This window comes from Mirounga leonina, unplaced genomic scaffold (genome assembly GCF_011800145.1).
Source record: "Mirounga leonina isolate KUSES-001 unplaced genomic scaffold, KU_Mleo_1.0 Mir_94, whole genome shotgun sequence".
Taxonomy (NCBI): Eukaryota; Metazoa; Chordata; class Mammalia; order Carnivora; family Phocidae; genus Mirounga; species Mirounga leonina.
Genome location: NW_023270855.1, coordinates 51,903,950 through 51,924,197, shown reverse-complemented (window position 1 = coordinate 51,924,197; position 20,248 = coordinate 51,903,950). Strand labels below are relative to the sequence as shown.

General features: G+C 56.3%; 2 protein-coding genes across 3 annotated transcripts in view; one reads left to right on the top strand and one right to left on the bottom strand.

The window, feature by feature from the left end:
• The first annotated feature begins 3,406 nt into the window (after window positions 1-3,406).
• On the top strand, window positions 3,407-15,165 carry PIN1 (peptidylprolyl cis/trans isomerase, NIMA-interacting 1). The gene is made up of 4 exons (XM_034996761.1): window positions 3,407-3,610; window positions 5,642-5,854; window positions 13,513-13,623; window positions 14,544-15,165. Exons 1-4 carry the CDS (start codon window positions 3,553-3,555, stop codon window positions 14,651-14,653), a joined length of 492 nt encoding a protein of 163 aa, XP_034852652.1. The 5' UTR covers window positions 3,407-3,552; the 3' UTR covers window positions 14,654-15,165.
• A 3,572-nt stretch (window positions 15,166-18,737) lies between these two features.
• The window catches only part of OLFM2 (olfactomedin 2), a 58,715-nt gene continuing 57,204 nt past the window's right edge, over window positions 18,738-20,248 (bottom strand). For both annotated transcript variants that reach the window (XM_034998665.1, XM_034998664.1), the window contains exon 6: window positions 18,738-19,930. In XM_034998665.1, coding sequence (XP_034854556.1) covers window positions 19,253-19,930 — 678 coding nt within the window. In that variant the 3' untranslated portion in view covers window positions 18,738-19,252. The remainder of the gene's footprint in view (window positions 19,931-20,248) is intronic.

The following is a 20,248-nucleotide window of genomic DNA, read 5'->3' as shown; positions in this document are numbered from 1 at the left end:
GAAGGAAATAAGAAATCACCACTGCATCACCATAGTAATAATTGCTGTAGACAAAGAAATATTGATAGATGCTAAAATTGGTGGGCAAAAGTTTAAGCAGAAGTAGTCTCAAAGTATCTCTCAAAAAGAGGAAAATAGTAAGTTTACAAAGAGGAAGAGGAAAATAGTAAATCCATCACAAAGAGAAAAATAATAAGTTTAGATACTGCCTTAACCAAGTGATCAAAGTTAATAACCATCACAAGTGGGAGGCAGATTGTTAAGGTGGTCCCTAATGATCCTCTTGTCCTGGTATTCACATCCTTGTGTAATCCCTTCCTCTTGAGCATAGACCAGACCTAGTTTCTAACAAATAGAGCAAGGCAAAAGTAATGGGATATCACTTCTGAGATTAAGTTGCAAAGAGAATGTGGCTTTTGTCTTGCTTTCCCACTTGTTCATTGATGAAAGCCAGCTGCCTCATGGAGAGGCCCCCAGCTAAAGCTAGTGAGGAAATCTATTCCTCAGTCCGTGATCACCTTAGCAACTAAATCCTGAAAGCAACCACATGAAGGAGCTTGGAAGTAGATCCTGCCCCAGTCAAGCCTTCAGATGAGACCACAGCCATTCCTGCGGACACCAGCTAAACTGTGCCTGGATTCCTGACCCATAGAAACTGTGAAATAATAAATGTTAATCCACTAAATTGTGGGGTAATTTGTTACACAGCAAAAGATGCCTTAATACAAGTAAAACAATGCAACATCATTGATCACCTGGTATGATGCACTGAGAAGGGCACATTGTCTCTAGGATATCCTTCCCAATCACATGGAACCTCAATCAAATCATGAGAATATCAGACAAACCCTATCATGGCAAAATATCAGAATGAAGGACATTCTGCTTTCTGAAAGTATGAAAGGTCATGAAAGACAAGAAAAGACCTAAAAAATGTCATGTACTGGAGGAAACTGACAATGACAATGTGTGTCCTGGAACATAAAAAGAATGTTAGTGGGAAAATGGGAAATTCTTTTCTAAAGTCTAGTTTAATTAATAGTATTGTACTAATGTTGATTTCCAATAGTATTTACAAATGTTTGATCATTATTCTATGGCAGGGTTTCTCAGCTTTGGCACTGTTGACATTGGGGCTGGATAATTCTTTGTTGGGGTGGCTGTGCATTGTAGGATGTTCAACAACATCCCTGGCCTCTACCCACTAAATGCCAGCAGCATCTCCCTATCCACCATTTGTGACAACCAAAAATGTCTAAGATATTGCCAAATGTACCCTGGGGGAAAAAAATGACCCCTGGTGATCTCTGTTCTATTATTATTTTTTTAAGATTTTATTTATTTATTTGAGAGAGAGAAAGAGAGAGAGAGAGCACAAGAGGGGGGAGTGGGAGAGGGAGAAGCAGACTCCCCGCTGAGCAGGGAGCCCGATGCGGGACTCGATCCCGGGACTCCAGGATCATGACCTGAGCCAAAGGCAGTCACTCAACCAACTGAGCCACCCAGGCGCCCTGTTCTATTATTTTTTTAAGACTTTATTTTTAAGCAATCTCTACACAGGATGTGGGGTACGAACTCACAACGCCAAGATCGAGAGTCCCATGCTCCACCAACTGAGCCAACCAGGAGCCCCACCTCCATTCTGTTATTATGTAAGGTGTTAATATAAGGGATGGCTGGGTAAAGGGTAGATGAAAAATCTATACTATTTTTGCAATTCTGTGCTAAGTTGAAAATCATCTTTTAAAAAAAGATTATGGAGGGGCGCCGGGTGACTCGGTCGTTAAGCGTCTGCCTTCGGCTTAGGTCATGATCTCAGGGTCCTGGAATCGAGCCCCATATCAGGCTCCCTGCTCAGCAGGAAGCCTGCTTCTCCCTCCCCAACTCCCACTGCTTGTGTTCCCTCTCTCGCTGTCTCTCTCTCTGTCAAATAAATAAATAAAATATTTAAAAGATAAAATAAATAAAGATTATGGTTATGATTATTATGTGCTTGTAAAAAAAATCAAAATGTTATATTGAAACTTACATTCCTCAATTTTTCCTTCACCTGAATTACCAGTGGTAGTCATTAACATATTTGAATGAATCCAGAAATTTTGTTATATAGTTTTTACACAATTGAGGTAATTATACATATATTACTCATACTGTTCAGCAGTTTCCATTTTATGCTTTTTTAATGCTTTGATATCTTTCTATAAGGGATCTAATTCTTTTCAATTAATTGTTGTTTTGTTTTGCTATGCTTTCATACATACTATAATTGCTATGCTGTACTGTGACTAGCTTTTGTTTTCACCCATCAAACATATTCTTGCTATGGGCCACTTTTGAGAGCATTCTACAAATTAACGCATTTAATCTTTGCATCAAAGGTATGTATAAGATATATATTCTTATCCTCATTTGCAGAGGGAGAAGCTGAACCACAGAGATTAAGTAATTTGTTCAAGGTCATAGCAAATGGAGGGCCAGGCTTTGAACCCGGCAATCTGGCTCCTGAAAGCTCTTAGCCTACTACATCCTGTCTCAGATTTTTTGTAGACATGTTTCCCTGTGTTTCATATGACGGCGCCTCATTCTTTTTAATGGTCACATAAGGGTCTAGTTATAGATGAACTATCATTGAACTCTTCCCTGTTGGTGTCTTTGCCTCTCATATCTCCAGCCTGTCCCCAGGCATCTCCTCGGTATCCCATAGGTGCCACACTCAATTTTAAATCGATTCAAACTGAGTTCATGATCCTCCTACCGGCACGTCCTCCTGTGTCCCCAGCTAAGTGGCCCTGCCAACACCCACCAGTCACCCAGGACGGAGGCAGGAGCCAGACTGAGAGGGAATAAGTAAAGTAGGTTCCAAAGGAAGTAGAAGATGTTTGGGTCAGTGGCATAGGGAAAGGGTTAGTCTTGCAAAAGAAAAAAAAGTGGGGGCATAGCTTTGGACATCTGGAGGAAACAGGTGGGGAGAGGGAGGATGGAGGAGCCAAATTTAGGCTTCTGGGTTCTTCGCTGCTCATCACCAAGGCAACTACGTTGCTACGGCAACAGCTAAGGTAGCACCGCCTCTTTCAAGTACCTCGTGGGCTGCGGTCACCGCCAAACCACCCAGACACTTCCGCATGGAGGGTGCGGGCCTCTGGGAACGGTTTAGGAAGGCGGGAATCACTGCCGCAGTAGCCAATCGGATGGGGCCTGCGGCGAAGGACGCAAAGGAGGGGTCCGGACTTCTTTGATGCTCACCAAAGGGTGTCGAGAAGGACGGGCTCCAGTCCCCTCCCCACCAGTTAGGGGCAGAGTGAGGAAGGGGGCGGGATCCGGGTGAGGCAGTACGGGGGCGGGACCCAGGTAAAATGCGGGGAGGATCCGCCCAGTCTCGCTGTTACCCAATAGAAAGCCTGAAAGCCTCTCTGGACTGCTAGGGTGCCCAATGAGCATCGTCGCCAGGCCCCGGAGCGAGGCGTACCGAGCCAATCAGCGGCGGCGGTGGGCGGGCGCGGGCGGCATAGGCGGTGCGGCGGAGGCGGAGCGGGCGCTGCGGCAGGAGGGAAGATGGCGGACGAGGAGAAGCTGCCGCCCGGCTGGGAGAAGCGCATGAGCCGCAGCTCAGGTGCCGCGGGGGTCGGGGCTGGGGCGGGGCCGCGCGGGCCCGCGGAAGCAGGGCTCGAGCTCGCCCCTCGGGCGCGGCGGCGCCGCCCGATTCCCGTGGGGTCTTGGCTCCTCCGCGTCTTCCCAGGGTAACGGCCCGGGCCCGCCCCGTGGGGGCTGCGAACCTCAGCAGCGGGGATGCCGGAGGAAACTGAGGCAAGGGGCGGGACCGGAGAGACCCAGCGCGCTGCCGGGGTGGTGAAGGGCTGGTGATCCCCCTGCACTCCCCTGGGTGATGGCCCTGGCCCTGCCGATCCGGCTGACACCTTTTGGCCTGATGGACCTGACGTCCCCGGGGAACGTTTCTGCACTCCGCTGGGCCCGGGAGGCACCCCCGGGGAAGGACACCCCAACCCCATGCTCAGGGCGTGGCCCCAGGGTGTTGCCCGGCCTCGGGTCCACAACCTACTCCTGCTAACCCGCCTGCCATCCCCACCCCATCTAATGCTGAGTCTGCCGGATCCGCCCGGTGGTATTCTGCCTGAGGATGGACCGTGTGCTGGGAGCCCGATTTAAGGCGTATCCACAATAATAATATCAGTAATAGGGCACGTTCATCTCACCGCCCAGCATTGTGCCAAGTGTGTTTTAAGTGTGTTCTCTCTCTGACCACAACTCTGGGAGATAGGTAGTTATTACCCCCATTTTGCAGGTGAGGAAACTGAGGTCGGAAACTTAAGGAACTCACCCAAGGTCATTCATTCCAAGGGGGTGGGGGCTGGATTAGAAGTCTGACTGCAGAGCCCCCTGCCCTTGTCACTGCAGACTAGTGAGGGGGGCCCAGCATCTCACCGCACTGCCTCCATAACCCATAAAAATCACAGTCACAATGATTTCTGTTAATTGAATGCCAGGCCCTCTAGTGAGCACTTCCCGTAGATCATCACTATTCTCCACATTAACCCTGTGAAGTTATGTCCTTAATTCTGCCACTTCACCCCCACTTTTCAGATTAGAAAACCAGGGTTCAGGGAGATAGAGGCCATTGCTAAGTTTTTAAAGTCAGTCACTGGCTCAGCTCTCACCCAGCCTGCTACAGCCCTGCTCTGTGGCTGCAACCTGCAGCATGAATCTGATGCCCTACCCAGTTCTGGGCCCCCTCTCTTGCCATTTATGCTTGATTCCACCCTGGTGGTTTTCCTCAGGGGTGACATTCAGCTCTTCACGGTGCTGGATGCAAGTCATCCATGCAACCCAGGCAAAATCTCAGCCTCTGGAATGATGCCTGGGCTCTCCTGGGTCCTACTTCAGTCTTCTCGCTTGCAGCCTTCACCCCTACTGCTCCTCAGGCCCTGGGTAACGTCTGGCCCCCAGGAATGCTGTCCCTAGTTGTGCAGCCCCGTGCACCGGGTGCGGGTTAAGAACAGAGCTTTCGTGTTTGACAGCTTGGGTATAATTCCTGCCTCCAACCATGTGTGCCTGGAGTAGAGTGTACACTCAGGAAACATTACCAAAGACGTGGAAGGTGAGGCCTCGTTTCTGTCGTCTATAAAATGGAGATAATAGCTGTCACACTCCTAGTGTGTCCTAGGCACTACCCTAAGTGTGGCAAGAGCTGTGAGCTCACTCAGTCCTTAGAACAACCCTACAAACAGGGACTGTTGTTAATCTACATTTTACAGGTGACAAAATCGAGGCCCAGAGAGGGTAGCTCACACGGTGAGTGACAGAGCCAGATTTGAACGGGCAGCCTGGCCACCTCGTACATGCTGCGAACCACTCCCTGTCCCCCGCGGCTTCCTCTCTCCTGTCACTCTGGGTTCTTTTCCTCCTTGAAGTCTCCCAATAACTGAAGTTACTACATTGTCTTATTTGCTTGTTGGGTGCCTGTCTGTCCCAGCACCTAGAGCGTCAGCTCCCTAAGGGCCTGTGGCACGTGGTGGACACAGTGGATTTGTTGAATGAAGGCATTCCATTGGCCAGTGCCTTGTCTTGGCCTCAGGGTGGTGTCCTTTGAGCAGGTCCCCACTGAATCCCTGCCCCCCCCCCCCAGGCCGGGTATACTACTTCAATCACATCACTAATGCCAGCCAGTGGGAGCGGCCAAGTGGCAACAGCAGCAGTAACAGCAAAAATGGACAGGGGGAGCCCACCAGGGTCCGCTGCTCACACCTGCTCGTCAAGCACAGCCAGTCACGGCGGCCCTCGTCCTGGCGGCAGGAGAAGATCACCAGGACCAAGGAGGAGGCCCTGGAGCTGATTAATGGTGAGCAGGGCTGGCAACAGGTTAGGGGGGAGGGTGGGGGTGGGGGGTGTCCTCTCCTTGGGAACCGGAACCAGCCTCGTAGACCTCACACCAGATCCTGCACCCCAACCAACACAGCCGTCAGCATTGGCCGACACGGAAGTGCCTGAACATGACATGAGCCTGGGCCACACAGCTGCCTCTCCTTTTTCTTTCTGTCTGGCATCTGAGGGTGAGCCAGGTTAGGAGGGGAGGACCCAGCCTTGGGGGCTGGCAGACCTGGGTTCGGATGGTAGCTATGCCCCGTAAGCTCCAGGACCTTGGGGGACTTGCGTAACCTCCTTGAGACTCCGTTTTCACCTCTGTAAAATGGGCGTTGTCCCATACCTGCCCCCGAGGCCCATCGCGCCAATCCTGCGAGGTGAGGGTGTTTGGTGCCCAGTGGGCCCTCAGTCATTGGGAGCTATTGTTGAGGGTAATGTCATCGAGCAGGGTTCTGGGGCACCTAGGTGGGTGGGGAGGGAGGGAGGTTGGAAAGGTAGCAACGTAGAACTTGCTAGCAGGGTTCATGACCTACCTCTGCCCTGAGAGAGGATGCTGTTCCTGTCTCTGTTCTGTTTCCTCCACAGTCTAGAGCACTGGTGAGAACACAGACTTTTTCTTAAAAGGCCAGATGGTGAATACTTTAGGTTTCGAGGCCGTACATCTCCGCTTTGTAATTGATAGCAGCCTGAGATAATATGTACCCAAGCGGGTGTGGGCGTGCGTGTCAATAAAACTTTATGAAAACAGCAGCATGTCGCCCGTTACGGCTGTCCGTTGCAGATCCGTGGTATAGAGCTGCCTGGCATGGCCACCACTACCTACACGGGGCTGTTTCCGTTTAAATTAATTAAAACTAAGTCATATTAGAGATTGGTTCCTCACACCCTGGCCACACTTGAAGTGCTCAGTAGCCACATGTGGTGAGCGGCTGCCATCTCAGCGCAGACCTAAAACATTTCCATGCTTACAGGGAGTTCCTTTGGACAGTGCTGGTCTGGATCTCACGTGTGGTGTCATCATTCAGGCTCTGCCACCACAGACCCCAGGCCCCTCCTGGGCTGCTCTTACCACACATGACCCAGTGCCTCACCCAGACCCAGCTGGCCTGAGTGCCCATCTGGCTCTGCCCAGCCCTGGCTGTGTGACCTTGAGCAAGTTACTTAACATCTCTGAACCTGTCTTTTCATTCGTAAAATTCATGTTTTGATAATAGAACCTACACCTCATAGGGTAGTTGTGAAGACTCTGACCTAATGCAGTGAAGCTTGAATAACAGTTCTGGTGTCTAGTAAATGTTCTGTAATTGCTAGCGGTCATGATGATTGTTGTAATGAGCACAGGCCTGGCAGAGTGCACAGTCAGTCAGTATTGGCTCTTGTTTTACTGTCACATCCCTTGGTCCAGTATTTGGCCTCCAGGATATTACTTAAACCCACCCACCACCACCGCCTCCCCCCGTATGGTGTCTGGCCTCTGTGAGCCTCACACCTCAGCATTACAGAGAGGAGCAGAGTTCATGCACAGAATCTGGAAGGCAGATTAAAGAGCTCGCCTCCTGAGCTCCGTGAGGACAGGGACTGGCTCTCTTCCCACCGTATTCCCACCGCTCTACACACAGCCTGGGCTACAGTCAGTGCTCACAGCCTTGTTTCAGGAACCAACGGGAAGTGAGAAGGATTCCTAGCAGAGGAAGTGGCAGAAGTAAAAGCCTGGGGCAAGGCCATAGCCAGGACTCCGGGGAAGGCCGCATGGGCGACTGAGGGGGGATGAGACCCTGCAAGGGCATGTCCCAGCAAGGTTGAGGGGGGCCCCAAGTGAGGTGAAGAGTTTGGGTCCTTTCTGGAGATGGCAGGAAACATGGCCACATATGATGTCAGGACGGCTCTGCAGTGCTTTGCTTTCAGGAAAGAGCTATGTGGCCGGAGTGTGAAGGGCCAGGGAAGCTGGAGGGCCCAGAGCCCAGGTGGTTGGGTCTAGCAGTGAGCGATGAGGGGGGTCTGGCTGCCCGAGGGGAAGAGGAGGAAGTGGGTGGGGAAAGCCCAGAGAATCACGCGGTGACTTGGGTCTTCCCAGCTCAAGTGGTCCCTGTTCTGAGGCTTTTGGACCCACAAGAGTGAGCAAGAGGCAACAGGCATTTGGAGATTGAGTCTCCACTGGTGGAGGGGACTTGGGAAGAGGCACAGTCTGGGGAGGGACTCATTAAGTCTGAGGGGCCCAAGGAAGAGCCGTTGGGGGCCAACTGGGAGAAGGTCTGGATTCAGCAGAGCAGCCAGGCCAGAGACGGAGACCTGTGGGGCAATCCTGGCAAGAGATGGCAGGAGGCTGAGGCAGGAGGGCACGGGGAGATCTGAGCGTGCGTGGGAAGGGAGGCTGTCAGGCCATGGAGATTGCCTGAGAGGGGAGGTGAGGGTGCCGCCCCATCTCCAGGATGGACAAGTATGCGCCCGGTGAGCTGATACTGTGGCAGGAGCCTGGGGGTGCTGAGGTCAGCTTAGGTCTTAGAGAAGGGGGATCGGGGAGGTGCTCCCAGGAAGCAGCCGGGCCCTGGGGCCTAACCCTAAGTCAGTGCAGACTCGGGCGTGTTAGCAAGGGCTGGACTCACGGACCTGCACAGATGGCCTGGGGGAAGCTGTGGGAGGACCTGATGGGCCAGGGAGGGGTGGGGGAGCAGATTCTGGAGAGGTCCAGGGGCAGAATCAGGACTGGATAACAGGTTAGCTGGGCAGGGGAGCGGGGGTCAGAACCAGTGTGGCTCATCCTGGAGTCCCACACAGATGGAGCCTGGTGCCAGCCATGTGGCCTTGGGCAAGTGTCTCAGAGCCTTGGCTGAATCATCTGTAGAACGGGGGCAGGACGGCCATGAGGTCCAGGGGCCGGCCAGCGGCGGACTGCCCAGCAGAGCAGTGGGCTCAGTGCCAGGTGCTTGCTGTCTACACGGGACCCCAGTCATTGAGGCATGTGTGTTTGGCGGCCAAGGTCAGGACAGAGCGTCTGCTGCTTCCCTGAAAGAGCTCTGGGCAGCCTGGTGGGCTCCCATGTAGACCCGACAGTGATTTTGGCCTGCTTACTCAGTGTCTTGAGATGGGGCTGGGTTGGGGAGGTCATTAGGAGAGTGCCGTGAGACGGTGCGCTTCGTAACCACTCACTCATGTGCCGTGTCAGCAAGCTTGGGGTGTCCAGGCCTGCTTTTCTCTTCTGTGAAAGAGGATGTTCCCTCTGTCCTGGGCTAGTTCCAGGTGATCAGGAGATCAGGATTGGGGACTCGAATCTCATCAGTACCCATTTAGGTCCAGTGCTCCCCACTGCCCCGAGGGGACAGGCTGCCTGCAGTAGGAACCAGAGTGTCCGCATTTTCTGCTGAGGCTCCTTTTTCTCTGCAGCTGCTGGGCTGTGGCCAGGCCCTGTCAGGGATCTGAGGACCAGCTGCCTGTCATTGCCAGTGTCCTTGTCTAAGGAGGCCAGGCTGTGGAGAAGCCCTCTCCACCTGCTCCCCATCCCTCCAGTCCCACAGGCCCAGGGCCTGAGTGTCCCAGGGAGGCCCTAGTGGAAGGAGCAGCTCCCTCAGCACACAACCATGCTGAGGACTTAAGGGTCCCAGGGAGGCCCTGGTGTGAGCAGCAGTCCTCATACCCAGGGTCTGAGGGTCAATGAGCACCTTTGGCCTAGTGTCCCCACCCAAGATCAGTGAGTCCCTTCCAGCCTGCTGGCTTCAGGCTGGGTCTCTGGTCTCTCGGAGCCCCTCCCACTGGATCTTGGGTCGTCTGGGACAGCAGATCTAATCCTGTCACCTCTTTCTCTGTCCAGGCCCCTTCCCTAGTTTGTCTCTAAACCTTTTTAGGGGCGCCTGGGTGGCTCAGTCAGTTAAGCATCCAGCTCTTGATTTCAGCTCAGGTCACCATCTCAGGCTCGTGAGATCAAGCCCCCTGTTGGACTCTGCGCTGGGCGTGGAGCCTGCTTAGGATTCTCTCTCCCTCTCCCCCTCCCCTCTAAAAAAAAAAGAGACTCAGAGACCACCCGATTTGTTTACTCACTTTCCCCGAAATAACTGTGGTGTATTAGCTCGGGGTGCTATAACTGAATACCACAGGCTGGGGATTTATTTCCCACAGTTCTGGGGCTGGAAGTCTGAGGTGAAGGTTCACACCAATTCAGTTTCTGGTGAAGACTCTCTTCCTGGCTTATGGATCGCCGCCTTCTCGCTGTATGCTCATGTGGCCTTTCCTTGGTGTGTGCACATGGGGAATGAGACATGGAGCTCTCTGGCGTCTCTTCTTGTAAGGACACTAATCCTGTGGGATCAGGGGCCTCCCTTATGACCTCATTTAACCCTGATCACTTGCATGAAGGCCCATCTCCAAATACAGTGACGGTGGGGATTGGGGCTTAACGTATGAATATGGGGGGACACAATTCAGTCCCTAACACAAGGACGGACAACTAGTAACTATCAGGAGCTTGCGCAGAACCAGGCACTGTGCCTGCCGGAACTACCCCTCTTGGTAGCCCTCCAAGGTGGGAGCTGCTATCATTAGCCCATTTTACAGACCAGGCACGTAAGGCTCCAAGAGGCAGTCAGCCACCAGGGTCACTGAGCTCAGGAGGGGTAGAGCTGAGGTCTGAATGCGGTAGCGGGAGTCCAGAGTTTGGCCTCCTCGGCCTCAAGAGACGCACTGAGCAGGCCAGCCTGTGATCTACCTGCTGCGACAGGTGCCCTTCTGTCATTCAGCCAGTTTCAAGGGCTCCTGGACTCCCCGAAGCAGGTGGGAGTTCCTTGCTTCAGACTCGGAGCTCCTTGAGAGGCCGCCCCCAGGTCTGCCTCTCTCTCAACCGGAGCCCCGTTGGATGGGTGCCGTCTTGGTGAGGGGTGCTGAGGCAGGCAGGCCAGGCCAGGGCATTGCGGTGGGGAGCGGGGGGCGTGTGGTAGGTGCTTCCTTTTCTCCCCCTCTTGAGCCTTTTGATGTGAGGTGCACAGGGAAAAGACATGAGGCTCCAGTGTTCCTGCCTAAAGATCGGAGGGGTGGATCCCACTCCCGCCTTCCCTGTGGCCTGTTTCTGTCTCATTTACTCATGAATCCCTTCAGCGTTAGCGAGCACCTGTTCTGTGCACAGAGCAGGGTGCCGGGAACGCAGCGGTGAGCAAGGCCAACCGGCCCTGCCCTCCCAGCGTGAGGCGGGTGACAGACACACAGGACACTGGCAAACGCAGGGAGGCACCTCACACAGCGGGGTCTTGGGAAAGGCTCCTGGGTGAGGCCAGAAGGCAACATACGCGCTTCCTGCGGGAAGAGACCATTAAGCAGAGGCCTGGAGGTGGTGGGGGCAGAGCAGGACTGGGAGAGATGTCCCGGCGGAAGGGGTAATCCTGAGCCCACGGGAGGCACAGGGGTCTGCGGGTTCCCTTGCATCTTGACTTGTGGCCAGACTCCTAAAAATCAGCTTCTAGAAAGGAGTGGGGTTTTTTTGTTTGTTTTCTAATCACTTGAGGCTTCTCTCCAAGCAGAATGTTTTCTGAGTTGGCTGGTCAGAGGAAGATTTGGGGGCTGTGAACGATGGCGGGCAAAGGCTTGGCCAGGCCGTCTAGGCTCCGGCGGATCCGTGCTGACTCACGGCCCCGCCCCTGGAGCCTGCGCGCCCCGTGGTGCTCGTGCGGGGCTCTGGGCGGGGCCAGGCGCCGCACGTGCTGGGCATGCGCGGACAGGGCCCGCGGGGAACCCTGTGTGCTCAGGATTCTCCGGCCCGCGGATCGGGGTCCAGACAGAAGGGAGAGGGGGAGAGATCTCGAGGCTGCCCAGGTGAGGCGGGCAGATGGCCAGAAGTCCAGGGAGCGGAGGGGGAGGGGGGTGTCTTGGTGATGCCCGCTTCAGGGTGGATCGCGGTGGGTGCAGCTGGCACAGGGGGGCCCCCCAGCAGCCCAGGGGCTTGTGTCGCGTTGGCGAGCCTTTCTGACCAGGCAGCGTATCACACTGACGACCAGACCAGACTGAGACGTCCAGGCGAGGGGGCCCAGGGATGGGCAGATCACACAGACACAGGGGGATCCTTAGCACTGAGACACGCAGCCCTCATGGAAAGGAGAATGTGACGTCTGTCAAGGTCTCCGAGCCAGGCACTGTGCTGTGTGTCACTGTGGCCTGCTGGCAAGTGACTGATGCTTCAGAGGCAGCGGGATGGCCAGGACATGACAAGAGTGACAGGGACATGGGGAAGGCAGGGGTGACGCGGGGTCAGCCGTGGAAGCAGCCAAGCAGATCAGATACCAGGACACTGGTTGCTGACATGCTGTGCAGCAAGATGGGCCGGTAAGTGTGTTGTCACGGTTGTGATGTTTCGGTTGTGGTCCTAGCGAGGTTCGTACTAGCTCAGCTTCCAGCAGATGGCCTGGCTGGGTGTCTGGGCCTCAGAGCACCAGGTAGATTAGCCAGCAGTGTCCCCGTGGTGCTCAGACAGCAGCGGTGGACAGAAGTGTCATGGTGGTGTTGAGAAGTCCACGGGCAGGTATGCCAGGGTGACCCTCACGTCCAGTGTGGGCTGGGTGGGTGTGTGGAATGTCCCTAGGAGAGTAGCTGCCTGGGAAGCCATGTGGGACCAGACCGAGGTGAGGGGCTATTCTGGTGGTCGGGGGCCAGGTGTCCTGGGAGCCCACCCAGTGGCCGCTCATTCGGGTGCTAGGGCAGCTGGTTGGAGCAGAGGAGGAGGCCCTTAGGGAGGAAAGGATGGGTTCTGGCTCCAAGGGCTCACACCTGAACTCAAGAGCAAGTGGGGGCTCTTCCCTGCCGGGCACACACAGTCCTGCGTGCTTTGCCCCCCGCATGCTGCCCCTGGCGTCCCTCTCCCCTCCGGGGAGAATCCGTACCCAACGGGGACAGTTCGTGCCACACAGAGGGTGAATCCAGAGTGATGCCAACACAGCCTTTTAGGGCAGCTGGGAGAAGAACTGTGTCAGGGGCCGTAGCCCGTGGGAATGACACGTGTCCCATCGAGGCTGCCTTGTGGTCTCTTCACGACGCCCCAGGAAGCAGCCTGGGCCTTGCATTGGACAACTGAGGCCCAGGGACTGAGGATTCAGCCGACTCCTGTGGCAGAGCTGGCCTGGTGCCCTGGCCTCCTGCCTTTCTCCTAGAAGCGTCTAGAAAATTTCCCCATCACCGCCCTGGGAGATCTGGGTGGGGGCCCTGGGTCCCAGCATCCCTCTTCAGTGTCTGCCCTGCCTTCTGCTCTCCTCCCCAACAGAGCCTGGAAGTAGATTTTTTTCCCCCAAAATATGTGTTGGGGGGTGGGAAGAGGTCATGCTATATTCATGTTGTGTTGAGGGGGGGAGCGCTAGGAGTGACAAAGGGAGCAGGGGTGGAGGAATGGGGTGTGAGACCAGCATTGACCACCACGGGGTCAGGGTGTGCACGCATGCGGAAGGCATTTCATGGACACGTGTGACTGTGCACACATGTTGGGGGGGTGGCATTCATGGACACGTGTGAGGCGAGTGCTCACACATGCTCGTGTGCAAAGTAGGGCAGGGGTTGCAGGCCCCCTGTGCCGAGTGAAGAGCCACCCTCCACCTGGAGCCCTGCACCCCATCCTGCCCTGCCTCTGATGCAAGGTCTCCCTGTATGTCCCCGTGTCATGTGTGTCCACAGGCTACATCCAGAAAATCAAGTCAGGAGAGGAAGACTTTGAATCTCTGGCCTCACAGTTCAGCGACTGCAGCTCGGCCAAGGCCAGGGGAGACCTGGGTGCCTTCAGCAGAGGTGCGCAAGGAGCGGGCACTACCTAGCCCTAGAGGAGTCTCTGTCCCGTCAGTGGGGGTCCCCCAGCCAGACGGAGGTTGGGAGGGACAGCCCCGGCTGCACAGGCCTTCAGGGTCCACCAGGTGGCAGCACAGTCCCGCAAGCTTCAGAGGGAGTCGCCCTGCTTGGGGGGGCGTGGCGGGGCTGCTTCTGCCTGGTGTCCTTCCCTCCTGTGGTGGGGAGTCCGTCTGGGGGTCTCTCTGTGCAGTTGTCCCCATCATGGACCCAGCAAGGTAGGTACTGGCTGCCATTTGCCTCTCCTCTGGTTGAGGGGTATAAGGCTGGGTCCCCTGAGAGCCCCAGGGCCTGTCTCCAAGAATGCCCCTCCCAATACCACCCTCAGGAGTGGGGAAAGCAGGGGTGAGGAGAGGAGAGTTCAGATCGGCAGCCCTGAGTTTAGGCCTGTCTGGCTCAGGCAGTGGGAAAGGAGGAGCAGAGCGGATCAGGCCGCCACCTCCTCCTTTCCCTCCTCTTCCCCCTCCATCCTGGAGGTCTCCGGAGCATCAGGGAGGGGCCCAGGATGGGGTGAGGAGTGTGGGGAGAGCCAGCAAGGGGCTGTCAGCTGCCTGCCCGCCCCAGGAGGCAGGCGGGACAGATGATGCGGCAGGGGCTGGCAACGGGGGCCCGGGGAGACAAGTTCATCACCGAGATCTGCCTCCCAAGTGCCCAGCGGCAGAAGCCGCTCTGCCTGCCATCCCTCATGCTGTCCTTGGGCTTCCTGGGGCTTCTTAATGGCCCCGCCGCCCCACTGACAGGGCCATAAGCCGCATGATGGATGAGCATAGGGCTCAGCGCAGGTGGGAGCCCCATCTGCCTGCCCCACCTGGTCCTGGCCTGCGGCCGGACCTTGACCCTCACACGCCATCTTCACGCTTCCCCAGGTCAGATGCAGAAGCCATTTGAAGATGCCTCCTTTGCACTGCGGACAGGGGAGATGAGCGGGCCCGTGTTCACGGATTCCGGCATCCACATCATCCTGCGCACGGAGTGAGGGGTGTGGGTGGCTCAGGCCTGGCCTGCAGGGTCGGGTGGGGCGGGACGGGTGGCTGGGCCCATAGACTCTGCTCCCTGCTGTCAGCCGGCCAACGGGTGCCCCTCCCTGCTGACGTCACAGTATTTATTGTTCCCAAAATGGCTGAGGGGAGCTCTTCACCACTGGGGGCTCCCTCTCTGCCCCCAGCTGGGGCTGTCCCTGCCAGACTCCTCTCCCCTTTAGGAATTGACTTCAGAAGGGCAGGTGGGTGGGGAGGCTCCCAGACTGAAGGGGTCAGGGTGACCTGTCCCAAAGAGACGGCCTGGTCAGCTGACGGCCCCTCTGTCTGTCCCCGCCACCCAGGTCCAAGATGGGGGCAGGACGGCCTTGTTTCTGGTTATGCTATGTTCCTCTATTCAACTGCAAAAAGCAAATGCTCCACATGGGGCCCAGGCTGCCCACCTCCTTGGGGCCCTCACTGAGGGTCAGTGCAGCCCCCTTCGCACCCTCGATTAAACTTGGAACCACTACTCTGCTGTCTTGTGTCTCGTTCCCTCCCCACTGAGGTGAGGGGGGAGCTGTCAGGAGCAATTCGTCTTCCGCCGTCCCTAGCGTCCCACGTATCCAGGCTGCATTTCCTCCCTGAGAAGCCTCCCTTCATCCTGGGCCCGGGGTGGCGGTGGGGGGTCCAAGCAGGGAAGTGGGGCGCCAGTCAGTGTCCATGGTCCTCAAACTTGGGTGTTTAAGAATGTTCTAGAATGCTAGGGCAGTGCCCTGATGTCACATCTCTGGATTCAGCAGGTCAGGGTGGACACACACACACACACACCTACACCCCCCACCCCCACTCCCCGGACGCAAGCCACTCCGCTCCCAACTAGAACAAATTACACCCAGCACCCTGAGGCCTGCTTTCCTGTTACCACAAATGCTTCTGGCAGGTTCTTCTGGATCCTGCCTCCTTCTCAGATGCTGTTACCTTGGCAACAGGGGACTAGCCAGGAAGGGAGGGGGCTACTGCCAGGTGCTTCTGAGAGTGGGGATCCTACCCAGCCCTCTGGGGGAGGGAGGCCCTGTACTGGACCGAGGAGAAAGGGCTGTCTTGGAGCAGAGGGGATGCCTATGGCAGAGCCGGTCGAGGCACCTCCTGGGTGGCCTGTGGGTGTGGCCCACCTGCTTTCTGTCACCTCCTCACAGCTACCCCTGTGCCGGGGCCTGGGCTGGGGGCCCAGTTCAGTCAAGGAGTTTATGGGCTTAGCCCACTCTGCCCCTCTCATTTAATGGGAACCATCCCAGATCGGGGCGGGGGGAGGGTGGCAGGCTAGCAGGGCTTGGGGACCTGAGCAAAAGAAGCCCTGCCCAGCCCCGTCCCAGGGGAGGCCCCTAGGGCTGTGTCTCATAAACAGTCACTTGGGCCAGCTCCCATCTGGCTGGTTTCTAGAGCGATCGTGCTCTGCTTGCTGCCTGCCAGAGTGTTTGTCGTTAAGGTTTAATGGGCCTCCTCGCCACTCCGCAGGCTGGAGGGGGGGCCGGTGGGCTGGCTGCACCTGCGGGCAGAATCTTCCATCACCTGTGGGGGCCAGCAGGCAGGCACCAGCACCCCCGTTCGCACCAGCAGTGCTGTGGGGTCGGGAGCGATCACACCCCTGCTGACCCCTGGAGCCTCTGGGAAGGAGCAGAAACAAAGGGGGTGGACAGGGGGCTGAGAAGCTGCTGGGGGGTGTTGTATGTTTTCCTGTGTGGGGTTGGCAGGAACATGGTCTTTGCGGCATTCTGTCACCTTGGGCGTGTGTGTGCCCAAGCATGCGTGTGGCCGTGTGACTCTAGTTATCCCTAGGTGTGTGTCCTGTGTGACACTAGGGAGGCCCCCTGACCGGGTGTGACCACCTCCCCCTGTGGACCTCCTCCTCCCTTTGTCTAGCTGTGCAGCGGCCCAAAGACAAAGACAAAGGAATGCCACCGTTAGCTAAACATGCCCCCGAGTCCACTCAGCGTCAGCGTGATTCATGAAGTAGCTCTGGCTTCCCTCACCTGCTCCACAAGCCCCACCCACCGCCTCCTGCCTGGAGGTGGGGTCGTAAATCCCAGGCCTTCTGGATGGTGACAGCGGTGCAGTCTTCCCTCCTGTCCCCTGGGTCTGGCATTTCCCTGCCCAGAATGCCTCAGGGCGGGGGCGGCGGGGGAGAGCGGTTTCCAACCTTCTGCCACGTGCACCAGCCCAGGTTTCTGTGGCCACGCGGCAAGGCTGGGGTGGATCACCTCCACTTGGGGTAAGGCAGGCACTGCCACGGGATGGGCTACGAAGTTCCCCACTGTAGCCGGGCCCACGTCCACGAGGGAGCAAGGCAGAGGTGGCGGCAGGCAGCCTAAGGCGCACAAGGATCCTGGCCTGGGTCGGGAGTGGACGGGTATCCCTCCTGCCCATCCTTGGTTGGAACAAAAGCCACAAACGCAAAAGGGTAAGGAGCACTGGGCCTGCCTCTGTGTGTGAGACAGGGACAGGGAGGTTAGGATGCCAGGCGCTTTGGGCATCTGCTGGACGACCGGCGTGCAGAGGTGACCCGCACACCCGCACCCAGCCCTGCGTTCTGTGTGCGTCTCCAGGGCTGGGTGGGTTTGGACAAAGACGGTGGAACTCAGCAGCCCTCTATCCCCGACCTTACTTTGGGAGTAGGAGAGACCAGTGAACTACTCTTCCACCTGCACCATGCTCATTTGGGGGATTTGCCTGCAAATAAATACGGATAGGAGGGCTGGGCTGCAGAGGTCCTAAGTGGCCCCTAACTCTATGCCCCCTTTTTTTTTAATCAGGTACAAAGTGCCTCAATGGGCTTATCCGGGAATCAGTTCTTTTTCAGTGTCAAACTTGTTAATTTAAATGGAAATTAATTGCTTTTCTTGAAGATTTCTTTAAAAATTGGTTTTAAATGAATGCATTAGGCAGTTACATTTATTATTCATTGGTTTCATTTGCAGTATGGTCCCCGTGTCCCGCGTTCCCGGAGATGCCAGCACAGAGCGGAGATGATTTAATCAGAGAGGCCATTAATTAGAGATGGGCGGGGGAGGGTAGCTCCCAGAAGAGCTGGTGTCACTTCCTCCATGGTCTCAGTGGGGTGGGATCTAGGCCCCTGGGGTTCTTTACATAATATTCCTCCCCAGATTGAGTGGGGGCCATGTGGTGGGGCCAACGTGGGGGTGGCGGTCAGCATTACCTCTGTTCCCAGCCACCGGCCCCAGGGGTGACTCTCCCCACTCTTGCAGTCTGTCTCACCTTGGCCACCAGGGATCTGGCCAAAATAAGGTCCTCATCTGTTCTTCCCCTTCTGTGCCCCCCACTCCCCACCTTAGTCACATCACCAAGGCTCCTGAGGAATTGGCCTCTGCTTCTCCGGCCTCTTTCCGGCTCCCTCACGCTCCTTCCTGCCTCCCATACTTCCTAGCATGGCCGGTTCTTCACCTCCAGGAGCTGTAGTCTTCGTGTTGGGGCCCATCTCTGCCCAAGCCCCTTCCAGTGAATGGGCTCCAGGCGTGGGGTGAGGGTATGTTCAGCTGAAGGCACCCAGTGCCCCCTTCAGGCTGTTTCTACCTTTTAAGTAGTGAACTTAGAACAGGTGCGACTCATGTAAAATGATTTTGAAATTACAAAGCAAAAAGAGAAAAGGAAAAATATTGTGCCCTACTCTCTCATACCCAAATTCTTAAAAGCAGCCAAAGTGTTTAAAAAAAAAATTTTTTTTTTAAGTTGCCAGATGGTTCAGTGATGCACCAGCGTGATCAATGAGTGAAAAACCAGTGATGGAGAATATTCATTGGAGGCCTGTTTTCATTGTTGTGATAGAACTCTCCGTTGTTTGGATCAAACTGCCTTCAAATTGTTTTCAAACAAAACAACTTTGGCTTGGGTCTCCTCACCTGTCTTCCCGAACGGCTCGCCCTGCCATGCAGCCCACCTGGCCCCCAGGCTGGGCTTGTCTGCCCCCGGTGCCCACAGCTTGTGGCCTGGGACAAAGGGGGCCCAGCCGGGATGGGTCTCCAGGCTCACACTTAGCCTCCACCTTGCCTCCTCTGCCCCACTGCGACACACAGAGCAACCAAAGCATCAAATGTCAAAGGTCCCGTTTATTCCAGCAACCCGGAAAGAAAGAGTGTAAATTAAAAAAAGAAACCGATCCATGCACTCAACTCCTTGAAGGGGAGGAGGGGGCTTGGAGGGAGGGCCTGGGGGGATGGGTGGGAAGCAAGGAGGGAGCGGAAGGAGAGAAGAGAGAGACTGAGTGGCAGACAGGGAAAGAACTGGAGAGTCAGATCCATGAAAAGACAGAGACAGAGGGACATCAATAAAAAGGCCGAAAGAGTGAAGTATCAAAATCAGAGACCGACAGAGGAGAAAAGACAAGACACAGAGAGAATGCACTAGTAGAAATACAGGCGCAGAGAAGGAAAGCCCGGCAAAAAGGGAGGGAGAGAAGAAAACGGACAGGAGAGGGGAGAGAGAGGGCCCGACGGAGACAGGAAGCGAAAGGGCCCCGGGCGGGCGGGGTCGAAGGGGCCCCCGCCCCGCCCCCCGCCCCGCCCCCCGCGGCCCTCGGGCGGCAGCCGGAGCTCCCGCAGCCGCTAGGGGTCCCCCGCGGTGCTGACGACGTGGAAGAGGGTGACGTTGTAGAGCACCTGGTGGCCGTTGTTCCAGGTGTAGAGGGCCCGCTCCCGGGGGTTGTAATCCAGCATGGAGATATGGGAGTACTGGTTGTGGAAGGGCACGTCCGTGTACTCGTAGCTGGACGTGTTGGTGAAGTAGGCGAAGTAGACCTTGGCCCCGGCCAGGTGCGAGTTGGTCACGTAGAGCACGCCGCAGATCATGAAGGCCTCCCCGGCGCTGCGCTTGGGGTAGCCGGTGTCCCAGGAGCGCACGACCTCGAGGGTGTGCGGGTCCAGCCGGCTGACCACGATGTTGCCCGCGTTCTGGTTGGTGGTGTACACGGCCCAGAGCCCGCTCTCGTCCACCATGAAGTCCATGTCCGAGAAGCCGCCCCAGGAGTAGGGGAAGGTGTTGTTGTAGCCGGCCCCCGGGAGGCTCCTCTGCACCAGGACGGAGCGCGAGCGGAAGTGGTACTTGACTACCACGTTGCTCTGGTACTTGTTGTAGAACAGGGAGCCGTTGTACACCACGTGGCCGGTGCCTGCCCACGGCTGCGGCAGCAGGTGCTGGATAAAGTTCTGGCCCTTGATGAAGTCCCCCAGAGTGCGGAACTCCAGGACCCGCCGGCCCTTGTAGTAGCCATCCATGTACCAGACCTACAAGAGAGCCGCGCGTCGCTGCCCAGCGGCCCGCCGCCACCCGAAGGCCCCAGCAACCGCCCAGGAATCACCCGTGGCCATTAGGGGTCCACAGTCACTTAGTGGTCATGAGTCAGTCCGGATGTCCAGTGACCATTCGTGACCGGCCATAGTCCCAGTCATGGGATCATTTGATCAGGAAACACCGTGGGTCTGAAAACAGACACTTGCTACCTAAGGATCAGGGCATATCGCGGTCCCTGGTGGGCTCCCGGGGCCCAGGAATTCACCGCTCATTGGGGATGGGATGGTTAGCGGTCACTGGACAGCCCTGGG

Bases quoted from the DNA above. Each gene is read 5' to 3' on its own strand.
- PIN1 (XM_034996761.1), top strand. From the start codon at position 3,553: ATGGCGGACGAGGAGAAGCTGCCGCCCGGCTGGGAGAAGCGCATGAGC. The intron at 3,611-5,641 runs GTGCCGCGGGGG...CCCCCCCCCCAG, and splicing joins GCGCATGAGCCGCAGCTCAG to GCCGGGTATACTACTTCAAT. The intron at 5,855-13,512 runs GTGAGCAGGGCT...GTGTGTCCACAG, and splicing joins GGCCCTGGAGCTGATTAATG to GCTACATCCAGAAAATCAAG.